We start from the raw sequence: 5589 nt of genomic DNA on the forward strand, positions 1-5589 counted from the left end.
TATAAAGTGTGTTTTTCTGGTTTAAAAAATTCTGTTCAATAAAAAAAAAAAAAAAAAAAAAGAGCCCAAAGGCACTGCGGCCAGGAAGCGGCTCAAATTACACTTGCGAGTGAAGCCTGAATTATGGAGCCTACGCCGTAGGTTTACGGCGTAGGGCGCGCGTCGCCGCGTATCATACGCTGTAGGCTCTGCGTCGGTGTAACGCGGAACCATAAATCAGCCCTGAGGGAGGAGGAGGAGAAGTGGGGGATGACACCCACTAGAGGAAAGGAGGAGGGCGGTGTGTGGAGACGTAAGGAGGAGAAGAAAAAAAACCTAGTAAACCTGACAAAGCGTCTGAGGAGCAGAGACTGTCGGGGGAGGAAGAGAAGAGCCGGAGCTGGAGACGCGCCTGAGCCGGGTTAACGCACGCTGCTGCTGCGGGATTTTATCACATTCTGCATCGGACGACTCTCTCTGAATCTCTGCAGCGTCTCAGCCTCGTCCAAGATCCCTGGTAGCTGCAAAACTTTCTGCTCAGTTGACAGTCTCGCTGCTGGGGAGCGCTGGGCATGTTTTTGCGCCCGAGAAGAAACTTGGTGACGGGGAAGGAAAGTTTCGGAGGAGACAGTGGCATGGTTTTCCGAGCTGTTTTCGAAGGATAAAGGGTGTCAACTCGGATTTCTTTTTCGTGTCACCGGACTACATTGCCAGAATATATTGGAATATGTCTTTTTATCCGAGTCGATGCCGGCTAATTGTGGAATAGTAGGCTGAAAAAAGGCTGCGCCTCTCACATTCTTTTTTTTTCTGCTTTGTGCTGTTGGAGACATTCCTCCCTCTGGATTCAGCTCATGCTCTCTCCTCCCTTATCTGTGCATGCCAAAACAGAGATTTCCACGATTTTATTCCTCCCTGGTAAGTGTTGTCTGTTTACGCAGCTTGGAAAAGCTTGGAAAAGATTTGATCAAGTTGTCGGGTTTTCTGCAGTTTTGGAGTTGTTCTCGCCTTTTCCTGCGTGTACGTCAAAGCCACTTGATTTTTTTTAAAGAATGAGTGTTATTAAGACCCTTAACAGAAAACTTTAGGCATTTCTTGACCTTTTTAAGTTTCCCAGTGTAGATTTTCTTATTTCCAACAAAATAACGTTACATGTTAACGTTTAAGTCCAGGGAAATCTCTCATTGTTTATTCTAAGAGGTGGGGAACCACACAACAGCTCGCATCATCACTTTAGAGCCCATTAGCAAGTGTCCTGGTTATTTATTACTTTGCTTAATTTTCTACATTGCATTTATGGTGCCAATTACCCCGTGACCGCAGTTGTTTTTTCACTGCTTGGTGCCGGAGCCCTAAATCACCGAGCAGCTCCAAATGAGCCCCATTGTGGAAAAAGCCAACTGATTTGAATTTCAATGGGAATTCAGACAGAGCCAAGAAATTTCATTCAAAGCTCGGGTTTAAATGTATGGCGCAAAGTTCCCGTCTCGTATTCAGCAAAAGAAACGAGGCTAAGTTGTGGGGGCTGGAGTGCGCATTTCTGATTTACTTAAGTGTGTGATTTTAAAACATTATTATTATTTTTAAGTATTTAAAAAAAATGATTTTCCTTATTTTCGTTTTAATGCAGTTTCTGTAGATTAAGGTTTACTTTGGTTGCTAAATGCTTGAGAAATTACGGTTTGGTGTCTTTACAGCCTGACAACGTTTCCAGCTACACCCAAAGATCAGTGGGTGATTAATTCGCATTTCAGTGGTGATTTATGCACCTGGGTTGCAACATTAATTGTATAAAATGACGAGCCTTTAATCCGGATAAGCATAGAGACTGTTCCTGCAGAAGATGTGGAGATATTGCAGGATGCGCCTCTGCGTCAGGTGCGCGGTTGCTCTCCACATCCATTTACCCCCCTGGGTGAATTAAGGATGAATCTACGCGTGCACGTTTTCAAATTCGCCTGCTTAAAGTCAAATTGCACGTGTCCTTGCGGGTAAACTCGGTCGATACGTCCAGCTGGAGCAGAAGCAGCGCAGAAAAGCGTGAATTCAGCAAATAGCCTAAAACCCCCCTGAGACGTTTTACCGCGGTCGGAGCGCACATGTCCGAGCAAACAGGCTGTTGCATCTGTCTCCGTGTGTCCCTGTATCCGAAACTCAAAATTACGTTTTAACTTAAAGACGAAACTGTCTAATAATCAGGTCAATGCAATGAAAAGCTTGCACGGAGACAAGGAGCACCATTGCAGCAATACGTGCAACAGGTTTGGCGCATCTGTTGCGCAGGGGAATAAAATAAACGGGTGCCACATCAGCTGATCTCGGGTCTGTTCTGTGGCTTTACGGACTTGCTTTGTCACTGCAATTTAAAAATGCCTCTATTTTTCAATTTTGAGGAGAAAAGCAAGTCAAGTCATGACATGTGAACGTTTTTCCACGCTAGGTTTGTGAGATTAAATACATTTGTGAAGTCTGATCTTTGAGCTCAGAGAGGCACCAGACTGATTTGAATGCACAACACTTCAAGCTCTGGTGTCTCAGTTGGTTTATCTAAAATATATTTCATTGCCTGTGATTATAGATGAGGCTTAAAGGAAGATGGAGTGTGGTAGTGTGTCTCACAGCTTCGGTATGTCTGTAGCACGGCTTGTTTGACAGCATTTTGAAATTCCGTGCATCTGCTTTTCTATTATAGTCCTTTTGTCTGCAGCACTTTTCAAAACAATTAAGAGGAAGGTTGGGCGAAAACAAGTCTTACGTGTGAAATTAGTATTTATTTTGACTTTTTTCTTCCTTTTTCTTCCCAGTCCAGGTGATTGGGTGAATTCCAGTGAGTGCCAGACCGACCCTGCAGCAGTTGATGGTTGGGCGGACCCCCTCAGATGGGATCAGTGTCCAGGGGGAGGTGGAGAAGGGGGGTATGGGGAACCCTGTCCCCTGCTAACGGGATGGCCTCGTGGGCCTGGCTGCTGACTGCCATCCTGCTATCCCTTCTTACCGCCAGCGTGGCCCGGCCGCCCCTCACCGCTACCAAGGAGGAGGAGGCCACTCTGGAACCTGAAGGTGAGCAGCAGGAGGGGGGAAAGAGCCTGCACCCATGGGTGGGAAATAACCTGCCATGTTGGGGGGTTGTTTTTGGGAGAATACGTGTCTCTAAAGCTTTAGGGACGATTCACAGTGTCTGGTGTTAATGTACTCTTCAGTGGATAGAGCCTGCAGCAAAATGTATATACAGTTCCATCACTTTAGTTCAAAATAACACAGGATTACATTTTTTGATGAGATCCATTGCTGTTTTCACAGCAAAATTGAGTTTTCTGTTATTTGAAACATTCTTAAAATCAAACAGATGTCCAAATAAAACATGATGTAAATAAGGAAAATAGAAGTATGGACCATTAACCTCAACAAAGAGGGCTGCTGTTTTCTTCACTTCAGGGTGAACTGATTTAGTGAGCTGATTCTGCGTGTGTTTGAGTGTTACAGCCCGGTTTGAGACAATCTAAAGGGAGGATGCGGGGGGAGAGGTGTTTGAGACATCCCTCTCCTGTCCTCCTTGTCTGGACACACAAACGTTGGGAGAAAGAAAATAGAGATTTAGAGCTAAGATTTAAAGAAAAATCTTGAATAAACAAAAGAAAACGCATTTTCTTAAAATTTTTTTAGGACATTTATTGAGAAACTGTCTGTTTTTAGGCCATATGTCATTTAATTAAATTATTTAATATTTATTTAGTTCTTCAGGCTTGTTTGACAGCAGATAATTAGTCGCTGTGATGGATAGTAAGTCACATTCCTCTGCCTTTTGTTGTCAGGCTTTAATCAGCATGCTAATTTAAAGTTGGGCCAACAACAGAGCATCACGCCTAAGCCCCATCCCCCACCCCCCCCCCCACACTCACACAACTGCACTTTACCTTCTCCTGCCCTTTGCCCTGGAGGTCAGGTATCGCTCATGAGAGGCCGGCTGAGCTCTCCTCTCCTGTTGTTATCACCGCTCTGTCTCAGACCGCTCGGCTCCAGGCTCCTGAGCCCGGATGCTGGACGCTGCGCTGCACGGCCACGGAGAGGACGGAGAGTTATCCGGGGCCGCACCACCCTCGAGGAGCGTTCTAAGAGGATTTGTCATATTTGACTTCTCCTTTAGATGGAGAGATTAGAGAACTGGGCAGCGCTGAAGTCATGTGACTGGGGATTAAGTGGGTAGACCTGGGGGTCACATGATGAAGGATACACAGGGAAGACAGAGGCTACACTTATCTGATCCAGCATCAGAGTCCCTGCTGGATTTAGCGTAAAAGATGGAGCAGATTAGCTGTAGTTTATTGTCCCAGACCACAGTTGTATCACATGTTAGACTGAGATGTTTGGATGATCCTTCCATCTCCGCCTGGACACCAGTCGCTTAACCCTTGTGCTGTCTCTGGGTGAAGGGTGAAGGGAGAAGAGAAGGAATGAAGGAAGGGGGAAAAGATGGAAGGAAGGAAAGAAGGAAGTAAGGAAGAAAGGAGAAAAGAAGGAAAGAAGGAAGGAAGTAGGAAAGGGAGTAAGGAAGGGAGAAAAGATGGAAGGGAGGAAAGAAGGGAGAAAAGATGGAAGGAAGGGAGAAAGGAGAAAAGAAGGAAGGAAGGAAGGAAGTAGGAAAGGGAGTAAGGAAGGGAGAAAAGATGGAAGGAAGGGAGAAAGGAGAAAGGAAGGAAGGAGGTAGGAAAGGAAAGAAGGGAGAAAGGAGGAAAGAAGGAAGGAAGTAGGAAAGGGAGTAAGGAAGAGAGAAAAGATGGAAGGAAGGAAAGAAGGAAGTAAGGAAGAAAGGAGAAGAAAAGAAGGAAAGATGGAAGGAAGTAGGAAAGGGAGGAAAGAAGGGAGAAAAGATGGAAGGAAGGAAGGAAGTAGGAAAGGGATAAGGAAGGGAGAAAGAGAGGAAAGAAGGAAGGAAGAAGAAGGGAGAAAGGAGGAAAGAAGGAAGGAAATAGGAAAGGGAGTAAGGAAGAGAGAAAAGATGGAAGGAAGGAAAGAAGGAAGTAAGGAAGAAAGGAGAAAAGAAGGAAAGATGGAAGGAAGTAGGAAAGGGAGTAAGGAAGTGAGAAAAGATGGAAGGGAGGAAAGAAGGGAGAAAAGATGGAAGGGAGGGAGAAAAGAAGGAAAGAAAGAATGGAGAAAGGGAAAGAAAGAAGGGAGGGAAGAAGGAAGGAATTGAGAAAATAAGGAAAGAAGGGAGGAAAAGCAAATAAGGTAATAAAGGAACAAATGACGAAAGGGAGGTAGGAAGAAAAGGAGTAAAGGAGGAAAAGAGGAAAGGAAGAAGGAAGGAGAGAGCATGGCAGGAGGAAAGAAGGATAGAAGAATTGGGTCATTTTGACCCGAAGACAGCACAAGGGTTAGGAGGTGTTTATAACTTCCCCAGCTCCTCCCCTGGCGGTGCAGCCGCCGCGGTCACCACGTCTGCTGTGTCTGCGGCAGCAGAGCCCGCGCTGGATGCTTCAGATATCAGTGCTGTCTCTGCAGCCCACGCCTGCAGCCCCGGTGGCCCTGCTGGTGTGTTTACCTGCGGCTGCTGTAACAGTAGAAGTAGAGCGAGCGCGCTGGCTGCGGCCACCACAACAGCCCTATTGT

General features: G+C 45.9%; 1 protein-coding gene across 5 annotated transcripts in view; it reads left to right on the forward strand.

The window, feature by feature from the left end:
• The first annotated feature begins 322 nt into the window (after positions 1-322).
• The window catches only part of fgfr2 (fibroblast growth factor receptor 2), a 51506-nt gene continuing 46239 nt past the window's right edge, over positions 323-5589 (forward strand). For all 5 annotated transcript variants that reach the window (XM_061744606.1, XM_061744608.1, XM_061744604.1 and 2 more), the window contains exons 1-2: positions 323-897; positions 2784-3039. In XM_061744606.1, the coding sequence (XP_061600590.1) occupies positions 2859-3039 (181 nt within the window). In that variant the 5' untranslated portion in view covers positions 323-897; positions 2784-2858. The remainder of the gene's footprint in view (positions 898-2783; positions 3040-5589) is intronic.

Source organism: Cololabis saira, chromosome 17, assembly GCF_033807715.1.
Source record: "Cololabis saira isolate AMF1-May2022 chromosome 17, fColSai1.1, whole genome shotgun sequence".
In the NCBI taxonomy this organism is placed as follows: Eukaryota; Metazoa; Chordata; class Actinopteri; order Beloniformes; family Belonidae; genus Cololabis; species Cololabis saira.